Consider the following 27,550-nt stretch of genomic DNA (forward strand, 5'->3'; position numbering starts at 1 on the left):
GTACTTGCTGCGATGATATAGTCGCGCTCGGAGAATTGTATACACAAACGCGCATAATCACATGAAAATCGCGATGGAATTAAAACAAACTTAACACACACAGCGCGCGTGTGTATACATAGACGTAGGTTAGACGCACATCAGGGGAGGGGATATATCAGAAAATCCAGCTGTCGTCCAGTTCGGTTAAGGTCATTTGTCACGGCGGTCAAGTCTGTTGGACGCCAAGAAGAAGAAGAACAAAAATGCTTTTGTTTATTTTTACTACTTTCGCTCGACTGATGCAGTCGGCCGTTTGCGGGGCTGCATGGTGTATACACAGAAAGACAAAGCTTTTCTCGGCTGTATAGTTCGCATAGTGGCACAAGCTACAGTATATATATATATATATATATATATAAGGGAGGGGGGAAATGAACGCCATGACCACCAACACACTAATGGACCTTTAATTATCCCTGTGGTGGTTTTACTTACCGAGGAAGATCTTTTCCCTTCCGCGTCCGTTGTCTCTTTTTTGTTACTTTTTGTTTTTATTGATGCGGCCCTCCTCCTCCCTATTGTTGCTATTGTTGTCCACTGGCTGTCTTATCTTCTTCCGCACTGACCGTGATGGAGCGTGATGAGAACTCGGCTGCCTTTTGCTTTTTCCCTCCTCTTTTTCTATCGACCGACAAGAGCCAAACACAAAAACTGATGTGTAGGCGGCCTCGGAAAAGTTTTGACTTGCAATAGGATACAAACAACAACAACAACACTAGGGCTAGAGGAGTGTGTGCAAGTCATGGCTTTGTGACTTTTTGTCGTCGATTTCATTGCGGAAGCATTGGAAATCAAGTGAGACAGACTCCACTCGTCGGCAGACTCGACATCCCCCCTCCCTCATGGGTGTGTGATTTCGTACTAAAGGAGACGACGACGACGATGATCATGGTGGTGGTGTAGAGCGGAAGTTTCCTGTTGAAAAAAAATATAGATATAAAATAAAATAAAATAAAATATAAAGAAGAAGAAGAAGAAGAAAATAAAGGCCACGGGCCGGATTGCTGTAGTAGCGGATCCATCAAAGTCAACCTAATCGCTGGACGTTTTTCTTCTTCTTCTTTTTCTTCTTCTCAGCTTCTGCTGCGAACCTCCTTCCGTGTGTCTTCTCTTTTTGTCGGTGCTCATCTAGCCGCGAAGTATACATACACGCAGCACAGAGAGAAAACATACATACATGTATGGAGCAGTAGTTTAGGGGGCATCGTTCTTGTATCCATCGTGTGTGTCGGGACGTTGACTGGGATAAATATCTCTTTTCGAATGCGAATGTATACTGTATACAGTTACATGCACTGAGATGCTGTTTTTGAAATAAGGCGAATGACAAAAAGGAAAATAAATCTACTGGCCTCCGCCTCTATTCGCTGTCGATTCGGTAGAAGAAGAAGAAGAGACAAAAGAGGCGAATCGATCCGCATTGATGCCCCACCAATGGGCCAGCGTATATACTAGACGCTAGACGAGCTACTAGTAGTAGTAGTAGTAGTAGTAGTACTCTCTTTTCTTCTTCATCATCAAATCCCTTTAATGAAGGTATATACACAAGTCATCAACATCCAACAAAAGAGGAGCGCAGGAAAAAGGATGGGGGGGTTGTAGAGCTCAATATGCTGATGATGGCGCAAATCCTCTGGCTACCGCCGGAGGAGATTGGCGACCGCTCCCTGGCTGTCATCATCGCGGACGGGCGGGACAACCTAACATTATAACTGCTCTTTTCCCTCTTCTTTTTTTTTTGTATCCTAGTTGCGCAAACGGTTCCTCGCAAATGTGTGTGTGCGTGTGGGTGATGATCAGGCAGGGATTTGTTTAGAGACCCTTCTACTCTCTCGCTAGGAAGGGGGTTTGATTGTCATCAAGCTCCTTCTCTCTGGGTTTTTTAAAAGAGTGGGTGGTGGTGGTAGGAAGGAGAAGAAGGTTCATAAGCTTCTTCCATTCCATTTTGTTTGGTTCTTTTCTTCTGTGGGTGGGTGTGTGTGTGCGTGTGTTTAATATATGTATAATAAATAGATCTATACTTAACATATTCTCTTGTGTTTTGTCTGGAGATGTCCTCGAGATTCCTTCTAGTGTAGGAGGAGGAGGCTGGGTTGGGTTGGGTGGGGTAGAAGGGGAGGGAGGAGGAGGAAGATGATGGCTTTTTGTATCTGTCGAGCCGTGACTTGATGGCGTGTCATCCTCTGTGACAAGCTCCACCAGCGAAAAGCTTCTTCTTCTTCCTACAACTGGATTGTATAGTAGTAGTCAGTGTGTGTGTGTGTGTGGCCTTTCTCTCTCATGTTTATGCATCGTGTTGCTGCTGCTCCTAGTGGTACACAGGCTCTACTCATTTGCTGCAAGCCCCTGCAAAAGGTCTCGTCAAGTCCTCCCCCTCTCTGCCATCAGCGCGACATGACTCAAAACACAGAGATTTCGACTCTCTCTCTCTATATAGTACACCTCCTCCTATAGTTGCAAAGTCTCTTCCTAAGACTGACGTTAAGATGGAGCGGCTTGATGATGATGGAAGGAACGTACTAAACAAGAATATTATTATCTCTTTCTTTCGCTTTCTTTTTTTTTCCTTTTTTCGCTCTCTCCCATTTCCTGATTGTATGTGTGTGTGTGTGTGTTTGAGCATTAATTCGACCGGCACAAAGTCGCACTATACCTTCTTCTCTTCCGCCCGATGACGCTCAGCTGATGTTATGCTCTCAGAAACTTAATGCCTAGCTTCCTCGTCGTCGTCGTCCTACCCCGACTCTTCCATTTCTTCATGTTATTTTATAGTCTCCAGCCTCTAGAAAGCTTCTTCTTCTACTTCTTCCCTGACTGGCTGGAACAATGCTGATTACCGCAACATTAACGATAACTCCATTCTCCCCCCCCCCCTCCCTTCCGCGACTTGCCAGCTGTTGTTACTCCGCCCGGCTCCTGAACACAGTTGCACTTTTTTTTTAAAGGAGAAACCCTCTTTTCCAGTAGTAGTAGTAGTAGTTGTACCACCACTACCACTACCGAAAGTCTTCTTCTTCTTTGGCTTCTCCATTCGACTAATCAGCACGCCAGGCTGAGCACTGAACAACCCACCACAGCAACGTCGCATTACTTCCGTACATATACACACTTACTATGCTGCCATACTGCTAGTCTTAGTATTAAATAGCTAGCTGGCGGTTGCTTCCCAATGTTTTCCAGCAACGACTCTATTATGCCAGACATTTGAAAAGAAGAAGTGGGAGTAGGGGGGGTTGGCAATGGATATATAACCTCCCTCCTTTTCCTACTTCCTACATTTCTTTTCCTGTTTTTCTTCTTCTTCTTCTGCCGGATTGAAAACTTTTCGGCTGTGTGTGCTCAAGTAATGGCAATCAACCCTGGGATGTTTTCAGTAAAGTCAAGAAACTTTTATGTCGATATCATTCGTCAAAAGGTATCCGCCTACTACAATAATCGTGCATACAAGTTGTACAAGGGGGACGGCCTGTTTCTCCTATTGTTTACTGTGTAATAACGGTCGTCCTGTCTGTCTGTGTTTCGCCATCGGCAGCTTTTTTTTCCTCTCCCCCCTTTTTTTTCTTAATAATGAGTTATTGGTGAAACACCAGGGGGATCTTCTTTTATCTCTCTTTTTATGATTATTATTGTATCTCTGATGTGGATGTATACAGTAACGTAAGTAGTCGTTCTATTCGAGCTCTGCCGACTGTATTGTGCGCCTAGTTTTTACCCGAGTGAAGAAGGAGAAGGAGGAGGGATGGATGGATGGTGGGTGGAAGCTACATGTTGAGGTTGGTGCACATTATGATTATGATTATTGTAAGAGCAGCCGGAGGAGTAGGAGGACTATAGTGGTGGGAGGTTTCTCTCTCTCGTCTCTAGCTGTGTCTGTGTCTAGTCTCTTCTACACACAATGGGGTTATGATAATGGCCGCTGGAGTTTGATGCTGAGGGTCGTAAAAGCATCTAGAGAGTAAAAGGGAGGAGAGGGGAGGAGGAGAAGGAGGGATGTTCTCTGGCTGCTACTTCACTTTTGCCAGTCGTACCGCCGCGACTAAAAGTCCTGATTGCCGTAGATTCCGCACACAACAACAACACACGCGGCTACAAATCTGTGTAGCTGTAGCTGTAGCTGTAGCTGTGCGTCATTTGATATCTCCGTCTCTTATATTCTTATATGGCCGGGCCGCCCGCTCTTTATCTCTACTCTTGATTATTCTTCAACCCTCCGTTTCTCGTTCGGCTACAAATCGTCTCCCTTCTCTCTTGTTGCAGTTAGCTTCGTTCGCCGGTGACTTTCATCGCTGCGACAACAGTGGCCGACCTTTTCTCTTCTCCTCTCATTATTACTCTAGCCCTTTTTTAAAAGCGGCCACAAAAGACGTTTAGCCTCTCTCTCTTGTACCAAAGAAGAAGAAGAAAAATCCACGGGTTTCAATTAAACGAAATTAATTTCTCCGCTCTTATACACACACACACACCCATCAGCAGACAATCTTCAAGCCCCGATTCTGTCGACATGAATCTTGTTGTACAGAAAGTAGTGGGTAGTAGGAGCAGAGCAGCAGCCAGCAACACATGTTTTATGCTGTTGTCTGGAAGCTACTTGAATTAATGTACCCAGATCGCTCGTACCACTTCTGGAGAAAACAACGGGATCTTTGTTGGTTCATCTGTGGGCGTTTTTAGGTCATCAAACTACCCGAGCTCCACTATCCACTGTAGATACATTTTCTGCTGGCTTCTATCTGTACCAGGAAGCGCTTTGGGTGGAAGAGCAAAGCAGAATTTGAAATCCGCATTTGAGCATATTATAGTAGTTGTTATTTTCTGTCGGCTCGCACTGAGATGAACTTGTTGACTGACTATCTGGGAATTACCATATGATTCATGTCTCTGGCAGCGGGGACCATGATAATTATTCTAATAATCCTTCATCGGAAGATTATTCGGGTATTGTACAAAGGACAAGCTTTCTGTCAGTCGCAGACGTCGTCCGCTGCTCGGCGCCCAGAATGATCGCTCTCTTCCGCCCCGCAACTTGACTTGGCGCAAACATTTTTCTGTATAGGCCTCTGTGTGTTCGCCTTTTGTCATGTTAATGTACGGGGCCCGATGAGTGCAAGTTGTTGTTCTATTCAATACTTACGCGAGTCGTGTTGAATGGTCGGTGGTCGTCTGCTGCAATGTTGGATATTGAACCCGAACTGCCGTTGCCGCTAAGGGATTTCCAGCTTTTGATTCCGGTCGTGTGCACCTGACATTCCGCTCGTAAATTATAGAAGAAAGAGGAGAGAGAGAGAGCCCCCCTCGCGCCGGGGAGCAATCAATTTAGATGTTAAAACAAATCCAAGAGATGAATTTGCAGCCAAAGTCTCGGGGCTTTTGGAGGAGTCGAGGAGAGATAAGACGTGTGCCGATGGAGATTGAGCCGGCAAGGTGTAATGGTGTGTTACACACTGACGTAGTGCGGCGCTCTCATTCTCAGCATCTCTCTTACAAAAAAAAGACGAGAGGAAACTTGAGAGAGGGAAATTAATGTAGCGGAAAAAAAAATCTAGCTGATGCCGCCCAGCAGCTCCTATACCGCCAACCCACACACACACACACACTGCCGGATATCGCTCCGGCGTTCACGCGGGGCTGCGAAGCATCCAGTTGTGAAACGTCAGAGACTTTGAATTGGCTTTCGCTTCCGCCTTTTCATATTCGTTTTCTGAATTTTCGTATATTTTGGCTCTCTGCTTTTTATATGCCCGCCAAATAGCTCGTCGTCCCTTTCCTTTTCTAACCAGAAAAGTAAGAAATACTCTGACGTGAATTGCATCAACTAATCGATCGCAATTCCATTTGATTGAAGAAAACAAAAGGCTAATAGAAACTTAAAATGATTCCAAAGGGAGGATCCGAGTTCTATAAGACCTAAACAACACCTGAACCTTAGGCGTGAAAAATACAATGTGGAAAAACAAAACAAAAAAGAAATAAGAAGCTCCTCTTTGTATTTCTTTCTTTTTTGTTTTGTATTTTGTATTTCACGCGGTATTGAATGGTGGTGGGACGGTGCCGGCTGGGAATCCCGTCAGGTCGATTAAGACGCCCGAATTGTTGCAATCCCATTTTTGAGGGGAGAGGAGAGAACTGGTTGGTTGGTTATGTGCTGCTGCTGGGTTGCAGAGCAGATCGTTTTTCCTTTTTTTCTCACGCACTATAAAGGTTGTGTGTGTAGTACGTGTGAAAGGAGAGGGTTGGCGGGCGTGGGTTCTTTTCTCAAAGGCGTCGTCGGCGTCGTCGGCCGAAGAAGCGAGTTTGGAAACACGGAAAGTGAATTAAGGTCTGGGAAAAGGTACGAAGTGTGCGGATATCCGTTTTTTCTTCCTTGCTATCCACACCACTCGTCTCCTAGACTCTCCCTGCCTTCGTCGGCCTATCCTCCTCCTCTCGAGCTGCCAAATCGTCCTGAAGTTTCAAGAGGTTCTCTCATCCTGCAGCGGCAGCAGATGACAAATACATTCAAATCCGTTGATTCGTAACTGTAGTGCTGCCAGTATTGTGTCTGTCCTACTGGCTGCTGCTGCCGGTTCTCGGTGCAAACGTCACGAAAACAGGAGCCAGAGAAACGCCCTGGCGGTGCATTATGCACGAGCCGGACCGTGGGAAACGCGCGACAGGCGAAAACAGAGTGCTCCTAGATGGAACTCGCGACGACGACGACGACGACGATGACGTGTATGCGGCAGCACTGCAGAAGGAGAAACAGCCGTGTGTTTAGAAGAGTGAAGAATATTTTTTCCGTGTTATTTTTACTTTGAGCAGTCCTGCCGGATAGAGGGATTCCACTCTCGAGAGCCGTGTCTTTCAAAAGGGAGAAAGCACTCGGGCTCGTCAGCCCGTAAACTTGATCAAATTGCTTCCAAATGCAAAACTTTCTTCAGCGATATTTATCGAATAAAAATTGACTCAGCCGCTCTCACACTGCAAAAACGGTTAGGATCTGTTAGGAGCGGCGGCGGCCCTAAATAGCTGTGCCTTTTACAATGCCGTAAGTGATGGAGATCAAAGTTTTTCTTCTTCTTCTTTTTCTTGCGTGGAAGTCATTTTCAACTCTTTTGAAGCCGCCGAGAGTGAGACGAAATGACGTGTCATTTATTACGTCGGTAATCGGTCTCGTCCGGACTGCGAAACAACCTGCTGTGCTTTTCTGTTTGTTTGGCCGGTCGCTTTCTTGCTTGAGAGGATAAGGACTCTCTTCAGGATGCGAGAGAGAGAGTTTTTCTTCCTTTTTTTTTTTCTTTTCTTTCCTGGCCGTCCCTGACTGGACCTTCTGACCATTAATAATCGTCCAGAAGTGGGCGATCGTAAGAGAGAGAGAGAGAGAAAGAAAAGATTCTTTCCCTTTTTCTCTTTTAACACAGAATCGGACCATTAAACCGATCAACTTCAACAGCGGGCATCATCACGCTGGACCACATTGGGCGATGTGACTGTACTGCTACTGCTGCTGTTTGGGTACTCTACTATAGGCTATTGTAGTTCTTGGCTCCGCATGGCTTCTCAGCTGCTGTTGGCCATCTTCATCCTCTTTTGCTCCTTGTACCAGCAGCGAGTATATATGGACCGCCACAGTTGGCGACGCACGGTCATTTGTTTCAATCAGAGTTTTCAATTGTGAAGACGTCGCCTGGTCAATTGACCCGATTCTCACATAAATCATTCGATATGGCCCTTTTGTCGGCCGTTGATCGTCCAATGATGAAGTAATATCAATTAAGGTTGATGCACATTTTCGAGAGAGGAAGAGAAATATCTTTCAGACTCCCTCTCTCTCTCTCTCAAGGCATACAGGAAGGAAGGCAGGCATTAAGAGACTTTTGCTAGCTGAGATTGTTCTTCACGTCCACGCAGCACGTTCGTGGCGGTTTGTGTACAAGCGCAGGAGGGTCAAAGATATAGATAAAAAGAAAGAAAGAGAAAAGAAACCATTTGAAATAGGGAAAGACAGGAAAGAAGGAGAAGGGAAACGTACACACACACCGACAACAGTTTCTCTATATAAAATGGGTCCGGGAATGGTTAGATAAATATACCTTCAGAGAGAGAGAATATAAGAGGAAGTAGCCTCCTGACTTGATGGTACAGAAACAGCAATCTGAAGCGGCTGTTGTCCAGAAACTAATAGATCCTATCGTCCATCCGCCTCCTCCTCCTCCTCCCCCCTAGAGCCTACTACTCTCCTAGCTCCTTTCTATATACACTTGCGCTGGCTGTATTCTCTTCTTGACCCTGATGATATGGTCTTTCCCTGGCCGTCCAGGGGCTCCCTGTTCCCTTTATTCCATTTTCTTCCCTTTTTTTTTGTCTTGTTTTCTCCCGCATCATTTCCACCTGATTCTCGTCTGCTCCTTTTACTTACTGACATATCTTTTCTTAGCCATTTAGCTCGTCCAAAAAGTATTCCAGCTTTTCTGTCCCTTTTCCCCAGAAAAGCTTTTGTCTACTTTTTTTTTTCTTCCTTCTCTCGATCAACTCCGGTAGATCCCCCCGCTAACACCGGGCTCTCGGTGCACGTTAGGGAGACGATGAACTACGGGATTTCCAGGAGAAAATGATCCTGCCAACCCCTGCCCCTGCCCCCCCCCCCCCATACATATACACACAGTAGTATTCCAGCAACTACAGTCTAACTCTGAGCAGTGCTGCTGCTCCTCTCGATTCGAGTACTGGAATATAAGGAGGGAACCAGAGGGGGAGATTGTATCATAGCACACTCTGGGGACGCGTGGGAGATCCTCTTTTTTTTTTTCGTTTTCTGCCGTTCAAAAAGGCCCCCGAAGTTGTGTCTGTTGGCCTCCGCTATTGCCAATCAAAACCCCGACTTACTGTATGTAACTCGTCTACTCCACGATTTCGTCCCGGTTCAGTTGGTCAAGATATACCCAGCCAATTGCTCCACCAACCCCAAACTCTTCCTGTCTTGTCTCGTTTTTGTTTGTTTATTTGTTTTGTATTTTTCCCTTTTTTTTTTGTTCTTCTTCCTCCTCTTGACGAAACTGATACGGGACGTCCTATTCGACATGGGCGTTCCCTTATAAAAATAAAATAAAAAGGTGGAAGAGAACCTTGTATATATATATTCTTGGAACGAAAAAAAAGTCGCCTTTGGGGAACCGTGGCTGTCGCAATACTACTCGTACATCTGCCAGTCAAGAAATCCTCCCCAGAGATAAGACAAATAGGGAAAGAAATAGCAAAAAAAAAACACGGTCCATTTTGACCCGATCGCATTGACGATATTAATCCGTCGCTTTTAAATTTCCGTTTCGTTGGGAAACGAGATGAATGAGAAGAAATAAACTTGGAAAAATCAGATCTGCGTCGCACCCTGTGTGTGTGTGTCATTTGCTTAGTTTTCGCAGTCCAGCTAGTGACTAAGGTCATCCGAGATAGGCGTCTTGTGACATCAAAGCTGACATGATACAGCACAAAAAGAGGAGGAATTCTGAGCCAAGCAACAACTCCCCTTTTGTATCTTGTACCATTTGGACTTTGTTGTTATTGTCAAATCGGCGAGAGAATAGGACACGTCAAGGACTTGTCGTGTCACCTTCTGCTCGGAATTCCAAATGGTCAAGAATATCAGAACTCTTTCTAAAACAATGACCATATTCAAAGTATAGATTCCATAAAATTTCGCGCAATTATGAAATAGTTTGATGACATCATCAGCCACTAGGCATCGTTTGGATTGAGAAGGACGCCACCTTTTGTTTTGATTACGCATCCATTTTATTTGAATTCGATCTAGTTTCGCCTTGGCGTCTGGTGAATCACAGCGCATTTCCTGTTTGTGCATTTCAAGTTGTAACAGTTGAGTCGCACTGCGTTATTGTTCAAAGATCGAATCAAAATTCTATTCCTTCGCTCAGCTGACGGCGCTCGTAATTGATGCCATTTCGAGCGTTTCAATTCGAGTTCGCATTTTCAATCGAATTACTCTGCGAGCGAATGCTAGTACTCATGACATCACCTTTATAGACAGCAGGGAGAGTCAGCAAAGAGATCAAGAGGGCAACTCATATAAACACCCCTGTATTTCAACGTAGATACAAATATATATAAGAGAAGACGATTGGAAACAGATGTGTTTGGTTTCAACAGTTTGCCTTCATCTCTTCAGCCCACAAGGGAAAAGAAAGTGAAAGTTGTTCAGCTTGGTAAAGATCTCTCCTTTCAAGAGTATATGGATATACTTATTCCCGGCCGACCTCAACACATCATAAGGTCATCGGTTCGATTCGTCGTCTTGAGAGTCTCTTCTTCCCGGCAGTTTTTCTTGATATAGATATATACGTCGTTGCCTATACAGTGTGTGTGTGTGTGTATATTATTGTATATTTATATGTTGACGCATCAATAAGGATCGTTGTCAGGACTTTTTGCTCTGAGTGGGAATAGGCGGCGCAGCGACTTGCAGCTGTTTCATCAGTTTCATTAGAAAAAGTGGTCGTGCGTCTCTCTCCTTTCGGGGAGGAATGAGGTCGCGACCGGAGCAAAACTGCACGCGCCGTTCGACGCTCCATTCCGCACACACACACACAACAACCCGACGCTTGTGTGTGTGTGTGTATTGGTTGGCGATGCGGAGCGCGTAGCAAGCCGTGACATTCGAGGTCGATTTTTTGTGTTCTGGCTTCTTCTTCTTCTTCTTTTTTCATAATAACGACGTCACGGCCAAATCTTTTTGGTCGGACGCAGTCGAGAAACTGAACCTGTCGCCACAAATTATGCCACTCTCGTCCTCCCTGCCCGCGGAGGGAAAAGGCAGAGAGAAAAGAAATTACAAGTCAAGTCTCTCTGAAGATGATTCGCCCGTTATTTTCGCTCGTGATATTGCGGATGGATGTGCCGGCCGATGGGTTCTGCAGGCGCTGCGCCACCTCGTCGTCTGTGTGTGTGTGCGTCGCGAGATTATAGTTTGACATGGGATGAAGGTGCTGATGGTCTTGAAATTGCGCAGTCAGGTAGAGAGAAAAGAGTCGTGGCCATGATGGAATGGAGTCGCGAGGCTGGATGGATGGATGGGAGGAGAGATTGCCAGATGCAGGAGCGCGCCTATGTGTGTGTGTATGTATGCCCCCCTCTCTCCCTTCTATGTTCGCTTGTTTTCTCCATATAGCTCTGATTTGTCTTAGCTGCCTGCTTCTGCTTTATCGGCCGTCAGCAGCAGCTGTTGCCGGACCAGGGGTCTTGCTTACTCCGTCCGTCTCCCTATTGTGTCGCTAACACGCGGACAATAGCCCTCCTCTTTCGTCCCTGCTCCTTCACCCCGTTCCCCCTCTGTCTCTCTCTGTCTCCTGTGTTCACTACGTTGAGTCGTTGATGCCAGATTGTTTTCTTCAACGCAATTCCATCAACTTTCCACGAGCTGCTGAGTGGTAGTAGCTCTCCATGTCGACTTCAGACTATACCCACCGACATCCTCGCCTCCCCCCTTCCCCCCTTCCAAAAATGATACATCCGGTACTCCCTGTTCAACTGGAGGTTTATTAGACCGGAAGACAGTGTGTATTAGAGGTGATTCGGTACGTTGGGAGACTGCACCTTGTGCTATTGTAGGGAGAGTTGACGTCTTGGTAGCTCAAGAGAAAATATAAGAATAATATAAGAAACTTGGCTGTAGGAGGGACTGGGCAGGAGCCGTACTGCCCTTGAGATTAAATTGTCGAGGCCGGTAGCGGCCGGTGGCAAACAGTAAACTTATATCCTCCTCCTTTTTTTCCCATTCCTCCTTCACTTGCAATATCACGCCGGATCGGGTTCTCAGGATATTGATTCGATTCAAAAATATGCGCGTACACCGACACAATAAGATCGGCGGCACCTAGAATTTCATATCCTTTTTTGTTCGATCCCCGTGCGAGTTTTTATTTTCTTTGGATTGGCCATTTTGTTGATTTTCAAATAGCGCGCCCTTTACGGCTACTGGTTTCTTTCACAGTTTCACCTTTGCCTTAATATCCTGGGGAAATCGATTAATCTATCTTTGTTAGAAGTGCAATTAACTCGGCTCTCAGATGTTGTGTGCTTGTTAAAAAGTGGCAGAAACAGTTTCTCGTCTCTTGAACGTCGTCACTGTTTGTCATTCCTTGTTTTAACGCCACGCCGTCCGCTTCAGCTACATATAATGAATGACATTAGGTTTTTATTGGACGTGCCGTTGTTTCCCTGCGCCGCTCGACTGACTCATTACTTTTCGTCTCGTATAGTCATACTCGTCGTCGTCGTCGTCTGTGTGTGTGTTTGCGGTTGTTGTTTTTCCCCTATCGCGCAACCGTATCCGCCCCGCCGCCGCCACCACCGCCGTGCGCTCCTTTCGTTTTCTTCTTCTTTATAACACTAAGGAGGAGGAGGGGCGGTACAGGAGACGGATCCTCTTCTTAGCCAGCTTGAATGTAATTAATGAAGCGACAATGACGCATAGCGGGAGCATAGCGGTGACAGGTTGTGCGGATAGGGGCAGCGCCCGGGAGTCGGAGAGAGAGAGAGAGAGAAGAGCCGTGATGCATAATTGCCGCTTCTCTCTCACTCTTTTCGCGCTTGCCTCCATTGTGGATGAGAGACTCGGTCGCTTTTCTTTAAGTGCATTACTTCAAAGTCAGGTTTTTTTATTTTTTATTTTATTTTGGAGAGGGCGTCTGGGTGAGGATGGAGTGAGAGTCGGCCCTCTCTGTGCAATTACTCTTCTTATTCTTCTTCTCTTTATTCTCTTTTCTTCGACTCCATTTCTCGCAGATGGACGCCGGGAATTGTTCTCATAGCGTCGCCTCCAATTGGCCAGTCTCATTCTCTGACTCGTCTCCTCACACACACACACACATTCCCCTGATGAAGAAGAAAACCTTTTCATTCGCCCAACAGCTAGCCTGTGCTGTGCTCTAATCCCCCATTTTGATGCGCCTTTATTTGAGCCCCGGCAGATCTCTTCCGACCACCCACTCCGAGCTCTGTACCTTATATCCTTTTGCCATTATCTGCTCTGAGACACAATCAATGCATCTATTCGATTTGAATCGTTCAACCAATTCTGGCTAGTAGTAGTAACTTGATGCTTCAGTCCAAATCACACCCTGCCAAACAACTCCCCCCACCCACCCACCAAAAATCCCACCCCGCCGATGAGACAAGAGTTGCGCACGACCAGCGCGCGCACCCACCTCTAGCCGATATCACAGACGTACATATAAACACACAGAGAGGATTCGTGTGTGCGCCGTGGACGGACCGAGTGAATCCCGCCCCGCGCGATCTTTTCTCGCTGCGTGTGTGTGTGTATGTGTGGGGCCTCTCTCTTAACTCAAGTTGCGGCTCAAGGGTGAGACGTGTGGAGTAAAGAGGGACTTGACGCTGCGGACTGCATCAGCACGCGGCCAGTCGTCCACCAGCCGTCACACCCTCTGCACCCACACAAACTCACGCACGACTCCTCCTTGCACTGATAAACAGGCCCGATCCTTGCACCTCCTTGACACACGCACCGCACTCCAAATCACTTAGTCACGCAACTTGTTTGGGTCCGTTTCACACGTCCTGCCCTCACAGTTTTCCCTGTAGTAAATTAATTGACTTGATTCCTTTTGTTTATCGTTCGATCCATTCCAAACTGATTCCAAACATTCTTTCGCGGTGCGTCGTTGTGAATCGTTTCTCTTCCATCATTCCAGGCTGTTTGTGTGTTATTGAATTTTAAGTTCGAGTGTCGGTTGACTATTATTTTTTGGGGGTTTGGGTCGCTAAATCGCCATGGATTATCGGCAATTGCTTCTAAGTCAAGCCAACGCGCTGGCAGCGGCCGGTTGCTACGGCGGAGGCTATTCGTCCGCTTCGTCATCGGCGGCAGCCGCAGCTTACAGCCAATCCGCAGCCGCTCGCACATATTCCTACAGATTGTGGACCTTGGCAAACGTTCTGACCGATCCTTGTAGGCGTTTTGAAAAAAATAATAATCCTTGTCTTGTTTTCTTATCTTGTCTTCTTTTTTGGTTGGGATAAACATTCTCACAGTGTCTGATTAAAAGTTCATCAACAACTCCGTTCTTAACGAGTTTTTTGTGTTTTGTTTGTTATTTGTCCAGGGCCATCAACGGGTCGTCAGGAAGTCGTTGCCGAGTACTTTGCCAAGTGTTGGCTCTGCAGCAAAGGCTTCCCATCGCCGGCCGTTTTGCGTGAACACCTGCAGAACGTTCATCACGAAAGTGCGGCCGCAATCGCCGCCGCCATGGCTGCCCTTCAGCAGCAGCAACCACAGCAGCAACAATCACAACAGCTCGCTACCAGCGGAGTTCAGAGCAGCAGCATTCAACCAGTGACGTCAGTTCCGGTTGCGACCAGCACATCTTCGTCGTCGACTTCGTCGTCGCTTTCGTCGTCCTCTTCGACGACTATCCATCAGCTTCAGAGGCATCCGCACGCCTGCCTACAGTGCAGCGCAACCTTCGCCGAAAGAGACGAGCTGGAACGACACGAGCTGACTCACTCTCCCACCGCTCAAGTGGTAATTCAATCAATCCGGCAGCTTAATAGAAACGAACCATCAATCCTATGATGATTGTATATGACCCGATCTTGACATCCCTCCCTCACCTCGGGTTAGACATAGGAAGAGAGAAAGGGGCGAGGGAGGGAACACTAAAAAAAAGACGTTCAATTTTCGACCGACTCAATTTCAGTTTTATGCTTTTACGACTGACTATTTCATATCAGTGCAGCACAATATAGAGAGAGAGGGGGAGTTTTTTTGAGCCTCCTGCATGGGGTCAGAAGGGAAAGGGCTCATCAGGGGGGGATATGCCTCTCAATCCTGTGTTATGTTAAGACTGGCCCGGCTAGTTTACGACAAAGTCAAAATGAAATGGTCCCAACGATTTCAATTTTTTGATAAACCGTTTTTATATTTGTCGCTCGCTCCTCTCCAGTCGTGCGGTGTTTGCCAGAAGAACTTTGCCAATGTCTACCGTCTGCAGCGTCACATGATCAGCCACGACGAATCGGCTGGACTGCGTAAATTCAAGTGCACCTACTGCGACAAGGCCTTCAAGTTTAAACATCATCTCAAGGTACTTATTTGATTCGCCCAAATCACTTTGACTGACACATTTTAGACCGTCGACTAACGTGTAAATTCTATGGATTCATCAACAATTTAGGAGCATGTCCGGATTCATTCTGGCGAGAAGCCGTTCGAGTGCGCCAACTGCGGCAAACGTTTCTCCCACTCGGGCTCGTATTCTTCCCACATGACCTCCAAAAAGTGCCTCATCCTCAATTCCAGGGTCAGTATTATCCTAGTACATTCCAAAACAAAGGAATTTTCCAAACTTAAATCCTGATTTTCATTTGATTTGAAACCAACAGAACAGTCGACCACGTCTGCCAGTGATGGATCAGAAATCCGCTACCACCACTGTGGCAACCGCAGCGCCACTGAGAGCACCAAGTCCGGTTATTGGACGCCGCAGCTCGACACCGACCGCAACCGGTGTTGGTAAATTGAACAGCAGCAACAACAGCTTCAACAATGTCGTCAACCGCCACGTCAACGGTTACGCTCCCGTCATGGGTTACCCGAGCCTCTACGAACCGCCCAAATCGGTCAACGCGGGTGTCAACCCACCTGGCCCCGCTGGCCCGCCTCCGCCGCCTCCGCCGGCTCCCCATTACTTTAACACAATACCGGGGATTGGTTACAATAGTTCGAGCTTTGCCCACCTTACCCAATACTTGGTGGCCGCCCAATTGGCCTACCCGCTGCGCAACGCGTCACTTCACAGCAACACCAGCAGCACCAGTCCCATATACAAAGATATGGATCCGGTAGCCTTGGCGGCTGAACTCGACCGTAAGAGGAAACGCTCGGATTCCGGCATTGAGGACTCGACCAGCAAGTTTGTCACCGACTCGAAGCTCGGTCGCTACCAGCCGAACGATGCCATCACAACGGAACACCAGTCCCCAGCTGAAATTGAGAAAGTCAAACAGATCATTGAAAAGCTCAATGCTAATGTCACCCGTCAATCTTTCGAGGAGAGAGTCCAGCATGTCAAGAACTCACAGCGCGGACACTACATCCATCATCCTATTAGTTCCAGCCCTCTTGAGAAACAGCATCATGATTACAGCGAAGGTAAAAGATGATGCCCACTCTTTGATCGAGTTATTGATTTTTAACGCAGGGACTTTTTTTTTCTTATAAAAAAAAAAAAAAAAATAGGATTGGCGGCCAAAATGGAAGAAGATAACCGGCACGTGCAGGTTTCGCCCAATATAACTCCTGGACTAGAGGATATGATTGAAGAGGTTCCCGACACGGATGACCAGCCGCCTGTGCCGCATCAGGGCGCTGCCGATGACGACATGAGGGAGGATGCGGCCAGTGAGACTGGCACTGATGACTCTGGTCTGGTGATGGCACTCGACCAAGACAGCGTTACGGGCCAGCGCGACGAGAACAATCCATCCAATAACAACCTTGGAGTTGGCCACCTGAACGCCGGATTCTCTGTCGGCGGAATCGCCAAGACGTCAGAAAGGACCAGGTCGACGATATCTGAAGATAAAGCAGCCGTACGTTTTTTAATTTAAATCTTTTTTTAAGGGATAAAAGTTCTAATGGAAATTCAATTTTTTTTTTGCCGATACAGATTTTGAAGAGATATTTCGCACAGCAGCCTCGCCCGAAACGCGACGAGATTAACCGGTTGAGCCGCGAACTCAACTTCCCGCCTCGTGTTATTCAAGTCTGGTTCCAAAACGCCAGAGCACGAGACCGCAGGGAAGCCTTATTTAATGTAGTCCATGGTGGCGACGCGTTCCAGTGTCGCCCTAGTAACGGCCATGGACCCATCACTGATCACTATGCAACACAACATTTTCCTTCTCAGCCAACGGATTTAAGGTATGTTCTCTCGTTCAATTCCTGTTCCAATCGGCTTTTACTTAATTTTATATTTTTTTTAAAATAGTTCCACGGCCGAGCACGAAGATTTAGATGAAAGTAGGAACATAGAAGAGGAAGAAGAAGAAGAAGAGAACGAACAGCCATTAGATCTGACTGTCAAGCGAGTGGAATCCGAGTCGAACTCGGGACACCCGCAATTAAGAGAAACATCCGCAGTCGTTGAAAACGGATTGAAAATGGATAGGTCTATGACAGGGACATCGCAACTGACCGTGTCGGTGAGCGTCAAAGAGAACGGTATCGTCCACCCTAAGAAACGCAACTGGATCAAGATGGAAGAAGAGGACGACTCTTTCCCCCATGAAATCGAAGAGTGGAAAAAGACCTTTGCTGCCGGACTCCACTGCGGGTAATTTGCACTTTTAATCTGACCTAAAAGGAACTATGAATTTCATTGTTTGTTTCATTTAATTTTACAGAGTTCAGCGCTGTTTCAATGGCAAATTGTCGCCGCAATCGTCAGATATTTCTGGAGCTGAGGAAGAAACATTGAAGCGATCTTTGGGACCAGTTGGATCTTGTGACGAAGGAAGCGAGTCACGCGACACTAGCGGTGACGATGGTGGACACACCACCCCTACGACCAGCATCACGGCTCGCAGTGGAAAGAAATCCAAATTTGGCAGCGGCAGCAGCGTCACTGGTGGTGGCAAGAGTCTCACTCCAGCACCACCTACGGTCGCGATGGCAGTAGGCGATAACAGCGAAGGCCTCTACTCTTGCGATCAGTGCGACAAGAGCTTCTCCAAACTCAGTTCGTTGACGCGCCATAAATACGAACACTCGGGTAAATACCTTTATCTTTCTTCGAGGGTCTTGGTTGATTGGACCAGTTAGTTGGATCGTGATTGACGTAGAGGTCCAGCAATTACTAACGATTATTTTTCTTTGCTCAGGTCAACGTCCTTACCAATGTGACATGTGCCCAAAGGCATTTAAACACAAGCACCACTTGACGGAGCACAAGCGATTGCACAGCGGCGAGAAACCTTTTCAATGCCAAAAGTGTCTCAAGCGCTTTTCGCACTCGGGCTCCTACAGCCAGCACATGAACCACCGATTCTCCTATTGTAGACCGTGTCCAGCCAGTTCCTGAACGAATGGAGAAAAACAAAAACAGCAACAAAACGAATGAAAGCAACGACGATGACTTAACCGCCCATTTTGTTTATTGCAGCAGAACATGACCAACGAAACGCACGTCAGCAAAATCGACTTTGTTCTACAACCAGCAAACACAAAAAAGCTTCTCCCGTTCTACTTGTAAGAAAAAAAACTATTTTGCATCCGTGTGTAAACCACTCGTCTGTGCGTGATTTTGTGTGTTTGTGTATAGCTCTTTCCTTTCACGTTCTCATGTCATTAGTCGTCTAACCGATCGATGATGACATATGCAGATAGATGATTGTGCAGGATTCAGTGCAACGAAATTCCCCCTGAACGTCGTCTCCTTAAAAAGACGCAACGTTTCCCACCAACCCTCCTCTCCATTTCCCATGTTTTTCATTTTTCTCCTCCATTTTTAGAAATCAGACAAAACGCTATGGTAGTTTTCGGTAGGCCGAATGTACTCGCGTGTGAAATTTCTTCATCCCGTGCCAAAAGATAGTTTATATATATATGAACTTTAAATGATTACGCATATATTGTATATATAAACTGGTTGGAGATGTTGTAGATTCGGATGATCTTCAAAGTGATTGAAGTACCAAGCAATACTCATGTAAACTACAAGAAAAAATCTCCCACCGGTTTATATATTGTTTCGCTATATTCTCGTGTTCTTCTCCTTAATTCTTAAGTTTCTCTTATATTACGGTATCGAAATTACCATTAAGTGTTTTTTTTAAAGAAATGGGTGTCTAGGCAAAACAAAAAAAAAAATGCTCTCGTCTTCCTTCACGTCAAACGACATTTGCTTTGCGCATGTATCCGTGTGTTTATTTTCACCATTTGTTTAGAAAGCGAAGTGGATGCGGGGATTAAGTCGTATTCTTTTTTTCTTCATTAAAAACCGAGCTGTTTGATTTGATTAATTTTAGTTTTTTTTTCTATGGTCGCCAGCCTAGTCAGGGTGCACCACACGTGCAATCTCTTAAAAATTTATTTGATTCTTTTTTTTATTATTATTATTTTCTCTGAGGCTGGTTGACTTTCAGTTTGACAGGTTTGGATATTTTAAACATTCCTTATTGAAAACAACCGAGAGAAAAAGATTCGAATTTATTAGAAAAGAAAGGAGAGAAATACTCAAGGTGCTTGTCTTTCAAGTTGTATCCTTTAGTTTCTTTATAATTTGTACGAAAAAAAAGAATCCATTTGTTTGAAACTTTTGCACAAGAATTCCTTCAACCCGTTTCTACAAGTTAGTTAACTCTTTCCCCATCCGTCTTCCAGCCAATATCCTGGAATTTTTGATAAGTTGATTTCAATAATTGTTTTTTTTTTCCTATGCCGTGTCTTTGACGGACGAGTTGTTGGCCTACTAGTCGGCCGTTATACCCCACCGCTCCCCCGAATGTTTATGTTGACCCATATTCTCACACATTTGCACTTGTTCACTGATGGCACGATTTTGAAACACTTTCCCCAAGAAAAAAAAATTCCCGTTTCGTTTCAACTGGTATATCTCTTTCTCTCTTCAGTAGAGTCGATCACAATCGCAGGCCTTGGAAATTGACACAACCGAAAGAGAAAAAGCTATTCACGATATGCAAAAGTCACAGGTGCCATATGTTTTAACGTCTTGCGTTTCAAGCCGCTCTTTTTTTCATCTCCTTCCCCCATCTTCCCGCAAGACGCATTCCAATGCTTTCAAGACCTTAAAGAATCTATTTGGTGTGTTATCGTTTGCTCTCTTCTCATTGTAATGCGCATGCTGTGAACGATTCCATTTTTACTGGCTGGTTGATTGACGGAAATTTAAAAGAAAAAAAAACAACCGTGGTGCCTGTTTCACCTTCCATCAATCTAATTATATATTAAAAAAACACACACACAAAAGAGATTGATCCTTAACCCCATTTCTGTCTCATTCCTCCCTACTGTCATTCCTTTCATCCGATTTTTGTATGTTTTCCTCCTCTCGGAAATTTCGATCCCCTGTTTCAATCATTTTAAGAATCTCTCAGTTCGCTGAATCTCTCCTGGAATGTTTATTTGTTTTAAGATCGGAAGATTTCGATCGTTCTATTTTCATTTATCTCTGGTTATTTTTTTTTTACTATCGAATGTATAGCTAGCCAAATGTTCTGTGTCAATGATTATATACAACGAAAAAGATTTTCTTTCTCTCGTGTAATGTGGAAAAAATTACGAATATGATGTGTGCATTCAGAAAAAATTGTTGTTCGCGCCGTTTTTTCTTTTACGAAATTTACAATAAATCTTTCTCCTTTGAATTCATCGTTAAAATGATTTCTTTAAATATCGTTTAGTTTGACGAGGGATTCCCTCTTGGATTTCTTAACCTCACTGACGTTAGCTGTTGGACGGTATAATACGATAAATCTTTTGACTTGACATGATGATGGCGGAGATCATGCGTACTTTAGTGACCGAGTTAATATTTAAAATATTTTTTTTCTTTTCAATTTGTTTTAAATAATTCTGTCGTCTGACCTCATTATTTTTACCATAATGCTTGTGTAATTAATATTTACAAAATTACTTTAATATTTCGATTACATTATAATTTAAGGAGTGTCCATAATTTAAAATTACGTTTATGCACAGAGAAAGGGGGTTGGGGAAGGGGTTGGCCAGAAAAATATTACGTTCTTTGTTAACCTGTTTGAAATTTTTTTTTTTTTTTTTATTTTTAACTGGGTTTACCTCTTGTTACAAAATGAGGTTGCAAATGAGACTCATTTTGACATTTTTATTTTGTAGTAATAATTACCGCGCGCTAGCAGACGAAATTTAAAGAATCATATGGCGGGTGAAAAAATTAAGAAAGGTACACTAGTAGTCATGTGCTTCAGTGATCATTCGTTAGTCGTTACCTGAAGGTTAAAAGCACAGAAATTATTAAAAGCGTAATTTGTTAAATCTCAATATCAAGGTAGACGGGGTCGTTTAATTGTATTTTGTTTCTCTACTTATTGTAACCGAGTTAAACGTATACGTAAAGGTGAGAGAACGAGAACCTGCATTTAAACTTGTTCCAACTTCCAAGGGTTTAAGTCACCACGTGCTTAACAACAGAATCTTTCGTTTAAAAGTTTAATATAGTGACAATTGCAGGTAAATACTTATTAGTAATGTTGTATCTCTTTATTTCATTCACTAACTATACACAAATTTCTGTATATAACCTGGCACAACCATTTATGGAAGCAAACTTTTGTTAATGAATAACATGTGAAACCTCTATTAGAGTCATCTTTAAAATAACAGTTTTTAGAATGTATAATTGAGCACTGAATACTTCACTGTAAAACTAATTTCAATGATCTTCAAATCCTGGCATTGGGAACTGCAGAGCAAATTTGTTCACTTCGCTTTTCAGTGCAGCCATTTTAGCCTTGATTTCATCATTATTCTCCAGATATTCTTTATAATCCTTCAACTTGCTAGTTTTTTGCTTGGCTTCTGAAGCAATTCCAATAGCTCGATGAAAGAATTCAACCATCTTTGAAAAGAAAATATTTAATTGAGACCAGTATAGGGGCGAAAATCTGTCATGAAGTTTAAACTAAAATACTAATCTAGGTTTAACGAATCATTTGATTAAAAGTATTGTATTTTTTTAAATGTTTAGTTACAAACCTGCTCAAAATCTTTCTCAGTAAAACCTCTGGATGTTAAAGCTGGTGCACCAAGTCTCAAACCACCAGGAGTCATTGCACTCTTATCTCCTGGACAGGTATTTTTATTCAATGAAATTGAAGTTTTGTTGCACACCTATTTAATAGAAATTCCTAACATAACTGATTGTGTACCCCAATGTAATCTAAAAGACCTGTTCTGCTCTAGAGCCATCCAGTCCTTTCGGGCGAAGATCAACCAACAGCAAATGAGTATCAGTGCCACCAGAAACTAGTGTATACCCTTTAGCCATCAACGCGGCCGCCATAGCTTTTGCATTCCGCAAAACCTGTGCTTGGTATTCACGAAATTCTTGGGTATTTGCCTGTAGAAAAGAATTTGTTTTTGACATAAATGATTGTAGAATTTCTATTAGGTCACACCTGCCGGAGAGCTACAGCGACTCCTCCTATGGCGTGATTGTGCGGACCACCTTGCAGAGATGGGAACACAGCCTGATTTATCCTCTGTTCCAAATCGTACATAATATCTTTGCCTTGCTTGTCCTTGGCTTTGACACCACGACGGAAGAAAATCAATCCGGAGCGCGGACCGCGCAACGTCTTGTGTGTGGTGCTTGTGACCACATCCGCATAATCAAACGGGCTTGGAATAACTCGTCCAGCTACCAGTCCACTGATGTGCGCCATATCCGCCAGGAGATGAGCTTTCACCTCGTCACATACCTGTAAGTTCACAACAATTTATTTGCTTACTACTAGATGGCGTTTGCGTTCAAATTTCGTAAAAATACTTCGCGGAAGGTTTTGTAGTCGAGTAACCGGGAATAGGCAGATGTACCGGCAATTATTACTTTCGGACGGAATAGTTTTGCAGTCTTGCGAAGCATTTCATAGTCAATCAATCCGGTATCGACGTTTAATCGATATGGCATGGATTCAAAGTAGACCGAAGTAGCAGAAACGCGTTTTGTATCACTCATGAAACCGTGGGTCAAGCTAACATATAAGAAAGTAAATGAAAATGAGCAAATTTAAAGATATATCGTTCAATCAAACATACTGCCCGCCATCCGGTAAATCCAATCCCATGATGCGATCATGAGGCATCATGAGGGCAGTGTAAGTAGCAAAATTGGCTGGTGACCCAGAATAAGGCTGAACATTTACACCCCATTTTGCTGGATCCAAATTGAATGCTTCTAAGGCACGCTTTTGACACAACAGCTCAATTTTATCAATGACTTCAGTTCCACCATAATATCTGTAAATATAAAATTATATTTACAAATGTTTAAGGTGTAAAAGATTACGGTTGACATACCTTTGTCCAGGATAACCTTCCGAGTACTTATTGTTAAGGCATGAGCCTAAGGCTTCAAGGCCAGCACGACTGCAGAAATTCTAACAATACAGTTCAGTTACATAACCTTTTGATTACTTTTCGTACAAGAAATTTACCTCTGAAGCTATGAGTTCCAATCCTTGTTTTTGTCTCATCTTTTCTTCTTTGACGAGAGCCCACATTTCCGGATCATCTTGAGCCAGGGTTTCTTGGCCAGTCCATTTAGACATACATTTTGATCCCAATACTCTAATATCAAGTAGGCGAACCTGGTAGGAAAAACGAGTGTACAATTTTGATTTTTTTTTTCTTACGATTGATATTTTTTTCGATTTTGAGTTACCTTGAAAACAGACGTTAGTCTATTCATTTTAGTTATTTTACACAACTGAACAGTCTATACGAAAGAGTATTTTTCGTCTACTACGTATCTAAATAATTCATCAGAAATTCCAATTGTCCGAAGTCCAATTGTTTACTTTTTTAAGCTACGTTGCCAGATATGAAGCCAACAAAGATTTTGGAGTAATGTCTAGTCTAATGTGGGTCGATTGTCGAAGCTGAAGCAGCGTTTACCTTGTTTGTTTTAGAAATGCAAGAAAATCTCGTTATCTGAACTTAGACGGATAGTAATAGACGCGACGATTATGAAGCATGTGAACGAATTTTTAGAAAGTGTTGAAGGTTGTAGAGAAATCGCTTGACCTGTTTTTCGTTCAGAACGAATAGCGGATGGAAATATTAAGAGTTTCAGAAACCGCGACTTTTAATCATTTCTTGGTTGGGATGCAGTTAAGCGCCGGACGGCTAGAGCGTGTCTGAATTGTTACCCAAATGTGCGCCATTTCATTTGTGGTTTCAAAATCCTCCGAAAGGAATCTTTCGAAATCCGATGGTCTGTGTTTATCGAGGCAATCGGAGCCGCAAAATCGTGTCATTGTTTAATAACCGTATCGTTCAAATGACCAAAATGGGGAAAAGCTAAGGTAGAATTGACTAGTCCAGTCAAAAACAAAAAACAGGCTTGAGCCTGTTTTTTTTTTTCGATCGCTAAAATGTTTGTTTGCCATTTTTTGCCTTGTTTGTTTTGGTTTTCAGGGTGGGAGGGGTAAAATACTCGAAAGCAGTCGTATTTAAATTTTGTAGTGGCCTAGTCACATATTGGAATAAATTACTGTCATTTCCAAGTCTGAATGAAAATGAATAGCTTCTAGCTCCTAATAACGATCACCCAGTTAACTGGATAGACTAAAGCCTATCGCTGCAGCCTTGGAATTTCGAGGCAAGCTATCTACTTTTTACGAGAACTTAAACGACTGATATGTGCCGTTGGGAATAGTAATTTTTAAGGCCAAGAAATCCCGATCTATAAACAATAAAAAGTTTCAAATTGCCTGGGCATAACGAATGACCTAATAATTTTCGAAGCGGCATTTCTAAAGTAAAAATAATATTTTGTGTCGACCGATATCATCATTAGATGATGGTTTGGTAAATGTCGAGTAATTGTGGCCACGTCACTTCGTCAATTTGAATTTAGACAGCCGTCCACTTGCGGATTGGAAAGTAGGTTTTTAACTCAAAGGAAACGCCTACGGTTTTCAAAGATAAATATCGATTTCGTATCGGTTGGGCTAATGACCCTTTTCGCTGGTACTTCTGTCTGATGAGGATGTCCACTTCAGTGTTTTCGACCAAAGACCGCAACCAAATTTCAGAAAGAGAGGAAAGTGAACCAACGATGAAAAGTTGGAAGGTGTTGACCAACGTTTTCCCCCTATTCTGGACTATAGAGTCAATCAACAAAGTTTCACTTTTAGCCATTCAGTTTAAGAATGAAAAAAAAAAATATTTTTATGAAAGATGTAAATAATAATGACGCCACGTAGGCAAGTGTCGATTGCATGTTAGTTAGACAGACTGCCCATTTTAAATGTAAAAAAACCTGCAGTTTTCTGCATGTAACAATGCATTCTAAAAACGAGTAGGAAGAATCGTTTTCTTCAACCGTTACCACTGCCTACTCTAACAATGGAATTAGGGATATCATTGTACATGCAGACTATGTCCAGAATTTACCTGTTCTTTTGTTCTGATCGCAATTACCAAGGTTGATGTTTTTTATTTAACTTTGAATGGCAGGGATTTGAAGTAATTCATGGCTCGTCTGGTCCACGGACTAAAGTTACACACTGTTACATCGAGTAAAACGAAATAGACTTGTGTAGAATACTTTTCAGCAAGATATAATCCATTGAGTGATGGTCTTGTAAAAAACCAAAGTGAATTTCTCTTATATCTGATTCGTTTCTCTTTCTTGTTTCGATGAAGTTCTCGTAGTGTGTCATTAACTTGTCCGATGTTTTGAATACGATTTTCCTGATGTTGCACCGATCTTGAGAGTAAAAAGACGGATGAAAGCTTTCCACCTTTTCGCTCACCGGGAGAGCTGGTCGATTTTCCGACTTGTTTTGCTACGGTGTCCTCTTTTCGGTTATCGTTCTTACCACAACTTCTTACCGTTTCTTTTGTATCAGGTGGTTTTACTGGTATACACGATGTAGACCCTGGTTATTCGATATTCGTTTCGGCCAATTGAGCAGATGTAAGACTGATGTGAGCCAATCGAATCGAAAACCAAATGTTTCTTATGAAGACAAATTTACATTCTCACTTTTAAACCGTATCTGATTAACTTAACTTCAACACATTCCAATAAATAATAAAAGAAACGCGAAGCAATCTTTCTTGTCGTAGGTATGAAAAAGGCCTGTTGACTTATTGTTGTCGGCATAAACATTGTAGGAAGGGGTTCGTAAAATATCGCGTTATCCGAAAAAGGAAAGACTCTGAAAGCTCATTAGGTCGAGACCTAATTTGATGCGCAATTAAAAGGAGGAAAGATTTTTTAAAAAACCCTTATGAATGTTTTCGAGGAGATGCGTCCAGAACCGTGCTGTTGGGTACAAAGATTTTCACGCTGTAATTACCACGACTTTACGGTTAGATTGGGCAGTCTTCTGAGAGAAATCTAATGGACCGATTTTCCGACAAATGATAGTAAACTGAACCACCCGTGTAGCAAAGAAGAACAGTTAAAGCTACCTCGTTTTGGATAGGGAAAAATTCGAGTTGCAACCGAACAAAATCCCGACTAGAAAGCGTTTCAGGTTTCGTGTTTTCACCTTCGCTTGTTTCTTTATCGCTGATGGTTTACATTCATTCTCATGGAAAACAGATTCAAATCTCTACTTCTTGTTGTATCTTTTTAAAAGTAACCTGCAACACCGGCGCAAGGGTTCAGACTCCATCTGGAAATAAAACTTATTATCGCGGCGTCAGTATATCCTACGAGATAAGAATATCTACGGGCATGATACTAGATTCCTATGCTGCTAAACACAAGTGTACCTTGTATAGCCTTCGTTTGCATCGCTTTCCAAATGAACTGATTCATTCATTTTAAGGGCCTTGAGAATGTCAACAGCGAATAACCTGACATAATTTTTTTAGCATTTCTATTTTCGTTTTTGTTTAATCAACCACGTCGCTCAGCCCACACAGCGCGAATATTTATTACATCACTGAAAATGGATGACTTTGATTATGCCGTGCGAGCGCATAGCTGCTGCATCAATTACAATAAAATTAAACGGTCTAAAGCAAGAGAAAGAATCGTGTCCGTAAAAGCTTAAAGTCTGTAGGAGCATCAAAAGAAAGTTTCTAGGTCGCATGACAGTTGTGTTCATGTGTGTGTTTTTATAGTCTCGTTTTATATTTCCACACGCGCGCGGTTTACCGTATCCAAAAAGGATAGGCTTAAATTTTTTACACTTCTTTCCTATCGAATGTATTCAATGAAGGTTCCCAGCACGTCAAGGTATGAATGATTTAAAGGAAATGGATTATAGGAAAAACAAGAACGATACCAAATGGCTGTTTCGCTATGTAATTCGCCATCTACGGCTGACAAAGTTCATTGTCCGACAGGTTAATAAACTTAACTATTGCTATCTTCGTCGAAAACAATAACATTGTGACTGCCATTAAATGCGATTATTTCTCTTTCGTTTTGTATGTTTTTCCAAAGAGAAAATTGCTTCCTTTGAAGAACTCGATAATCACAGATCTAGGAGAGTTTGTGTGCGCAATTATGTGCCGGGTTAAAGTAGTCTCGTAGGGATTTCAGCGAAGCAATCATTGCGAAAAATAAATTGATCTTCCCCAGTATTTCCTTTCCATCATTATTGATGTTTACGTAAGAAGTATGTATTACCAACAAATACGTCGGTTCGACATTTTGGATACTTTTTACGTGTTGATCGAGTGCTGAGCTTCCAAGTATGGAAAAAAAAAGTATTCGCAAAGTTTAACTGCCTCAGCTTTCCATTTGAAGAG

The 27,550-nt window shown here is 43.5% G+C and overlaps 2 protein-coding genes across 6 annotated transcripts in view; one reads left to right on the forward strand and one right to left on the reverse strand.

The window, feature by feature from the left end:
* LOC124337853 (zinc finger protein 1-like) overlaps nucleotides 1–20,439 on the forward strand; it is a 43,673-nt gene extending 23,234 nt beyond the window's left edge. For 4 of the 5 annotated variants that reach the window (XM_046791860.1, XM_046791862.1, XM_046791861.1 and 1 more), the window contains 9 exons: nucleotides 14,157–14,575; nucleotides 14,997–15,137; nucleotides 15,228–15,353; nucleotides 15,436–16,204; nucleotides 16,292–16,644; nucleotides 16,722–16,975; nucleotides 17,043–17,387; nucleotides 17,458–17,825; nucleotides 17,935–20,439. In XM_046791860.1, the coding sequence (XP_046647816.1) occupies nucleotides 14,157–14,575; nucleotides 14,997–15,137; nucleotides 15,228–15,353; nucleotides 15,436–16,204; nucleotides 16,292–16,644; nucleotides 16,722–16,975; nucleotides 17,043–17,387; nucleotides 17,458–17,825; nucleotides 17,935–18,134 (2,975 nt within the window). In that variant the 3' untranslated portion in view covers nucleotides 18,135–20,439. Of the gene's footprint in view, nucleotides 1–13,298; nucleotides 14,003–14,156; nucleotides 14,576–14,996; nucleotides 15,138–15,227; nucleotides 15,354–15,435; nucleotides 16,205–16,291; nucleotides 16,645–16,721; nucleotides 16,976–17,042; nucleotides 17,388–17,457; nucleotides 17,826–17,934 lie in introns of those variants that run through there. The other variant, XM_046791864.1, reaches the window with a different exon arrangement.
* An 859-nt stretch (nucleotides 20,440–21,298) lies between these two features.
* LOC124335854 (serine hydroxymethyltransferase, mitochondrial-like) lies at nucleotides 21,299–23,650 on the reverse strand. The gene is made up of 9 exons (XM_046789348.1): nucleotides 23,496–23,650; nucleotides 23,269–23,421; nucleotides 23,132–23,211; nucleotides 22,871–23,071; nucleotides 22,602–22,806; nucleotides 22,231–22,533; nucleotides 22,002–22,172; nucleotides 21,809–21,943; nucleotides 21,299–21,671 (listed from the first exon to the last, which is right to left on the reverse strand). Exons 1-9 carry the CDS (start codon nucleotides 23,520–23,522, stop codon nucleotides 21,486–21,488), a joined length of 1,461 nt encoding a protein of 486 aa, XP_046645304.1. The 5' UTR covers nucleotides 23,523–23,650; the 3' UTR covers nucleotides 21,299–21,485.
* Between the last annotated feature and the right edge of the window lie 3,900 nt (nucleotides 23,651–27,550).

Source organism: Daphnia pulicaria, chromosome 4 (genome assembly GCF_021234035.1).
Source record: "Daphnia pulicaria isolate SC F1-1A chromosome 4, SC_F0-13Bv2, whole genome shotgun sequence".
Lineage (NCBI taxonomy): Eukaryota > Metazoa > Arthropoda > Branchiopoda > Diplostraca > Daphniidae > Daphnia > Daphnia pulicaria.

Coding starts and splice junctions, on each gene's coding strand:
- LOC124335854 (XM_046789348.1), bottom strand. CDS start 23,522: ATGAATAGACTAACGTCTGTTTTCAAG. Junction 23,422..23,495: donor GACTAACGTCTGTTTTCAAG/GTAACTCAAAAT, acceptor TTTTCCTACCAG/GTTCGCCTACTTGATATTAG. Junction 22,534..22,601: donor ACTACAAAACCTTCCGCGAA/GTATTTTTACGA, acceptor GTGAACTTACAG/GTATGTGACGAGGTGAAAGC.